At 40.8% G+C, this 1,770-nt stretch overlaps 1 protein-coding gene across 1 annotated transcript; it reads left to right on the top strand.

The window, feature by feature from the left end:
- Window positions 1-253: 253 nt before the first annotated feature.
- On the top strand, window positions 254-709 carry BDB00DRAFT_750040 (uncharacterized protein; the record flags this gene model as incomplete). Its single annotated transcript, XM_053118598.1, has 1 exon — window positions 254-709. A coding segment is annotated over one exon (456 nt), but the record flags the coding sequence as incomplete, so codon positions are not given.
- Between the last annotated feature and the right edge of the window lie 1,061 nt (window positions 710-1,770).

Here is a 1,770-nt window from a genome sequence, read left to right as displayed (position 1 = left end):
TACAGAACATCCGTGGGAGGATCCTGTTTTGTTTTGTTTGCATTTTCATAGGAAATGGACGCGCTTTTGGCAAAACATCATTAGAAAAGCGTTTGCTAGACGTGTTGGTGGTATCAAAGCGTTTTATTATGTGATGGAATTACAAGCCAGAGGTTCTCCTCATATGCATGTTATTCTGTGGACAAACAAGACCGTAGAAGAACTCGAGGAATCAAATCTTATTGTTGCCCAGATGCCAGCGGAAGGAAATCCTCTTAGGGAATTGGTAAAGAAGCATCAGATCCATCGCTGTACTTCTTATTGTGGTCCTGGAGATTGCCGTTTTGGCTTTCCTCAAATGCCAAGTGAAACGGTTCATTTTGATGGTGATAAGTATAATTATCCACGCGATTTACGTAGCTTATATGTGAATCCGTATAATCCATATCTTTTGTCATTGATGAAATGCAATATGGATATTCAACTTAATCGCGGATACAAGGCATTGTCATATTTGTGCAAATATCTAACGAAATTTGATACTGGTAGAACACATGAAATTGTAGATGCATCAGGCTTTGTCAATAACACAATTGGCCATTTCCGAGCAAGAAAAATGGGTGTCGTTGAAGCTGTATACGATATTATGGGATGGCACAAACAGGAAAGTTCGGTTGATGTTATATTTGTTGATACAAATCTTCCTGGGAATCAAAGACGCGTGATTAAAAGAAAGAAAGACATGAATCCTAGATTTCCGGAAATCACATATCGAACACAACAAGGTAATGTGTTTGCTCATTTGTTTTCCTCACAACCAGATATGTGTTGCTGTTGTTTGAACGTTATGAATTTGTCCTTCATGCAATCGATTGGATGTTGATCAATCAATCTTGTTTTGCTTTCAATGCTCAATAGAGAAATATTGCTTGCGACCGACTGACGATGAATGCAATATGATGACGCTTACGGAATTTTATTGCAATTATAAATCAGCAGCACAATCTGCTAGGAATGCAAAACGTGGTTTGGAGAACACATTTTGGGTGAAGAGAAAGGAGCCTTGCTTGTACCGAACACGTCATTTACCAGTTTCATCAGGAGAACCGTTTTTCTATCAAAGGGTGTTATTAAATGTTGCTTTCAGGAATATGTCTGAAGTGTTTGACTTGGAAACACATCGTACGTATAGAGGTAAAGTCAATTATACAATCGTTTACATTTGATTATAGCAAAGCGGTTTCTGATCCTAGTAATACCGATGCAGCAGAGCTTAAAGTCGCCCTATAAATTGCGGTTGACAGTCTTTTTTAGTCGAACCACAAACCGCAAAACCGCAAAACCTCGGAGCATAAAAATACATGACCTGCTTTCCATTGTAGCAGTCGCATAAGCAGTAGCTCCAGTAAAAACGTGTCTTCACTCCTTCTCTTCTCCATTCTCAAAATTACGAATAAACATGCCACCCAAACGAGTACCAGGTTTCGGCAGCAAGCCAAAAGTATCTTTTTCCAGCTACAGCAGAACTGGCGCGAAAAGAACTGTTAGAATGGCGCAGCCTTTGTATCCTGGAGGCATGCCGAATGTCCCACCACCGCTTCGACAGCCATCATCAAAACGTTTAATCTTGCGCGATCAGGAAACTGATGCTGCTAATAAAAGAAGAAGAGCAGGCAACCGCTACTGTAACTGGGCAGCCATTCTCCCTTCCCTTCTTGCAGCATATAAGCAGGGTTATGGCATCGAGGAACCCAAGCCTCAGGCTTTGGCTCCTATCGAGGATCTTCTTCT

Source organism: Zychaea mexicana, assembly GCF_025766255.1.
Source record: "Zychaea mexicana strain RSA 1403 chromosome Unknown BDB00scaffold_263, whole genome shotgun sequence".
Taxonomy (NCBI): domain Eukaryota; kingdom Fungi; phylum Mucoromycota; class Mucoromycetes; order Mucorales; family Lichtheimiaceae; genus Zychaea; species Zychaea mexicana.
The sequence above is the reverse complement of the archived record's forward strand: the minus strand, read 5'-3'. Positions and strand labels throughout refer to the sequence as shown.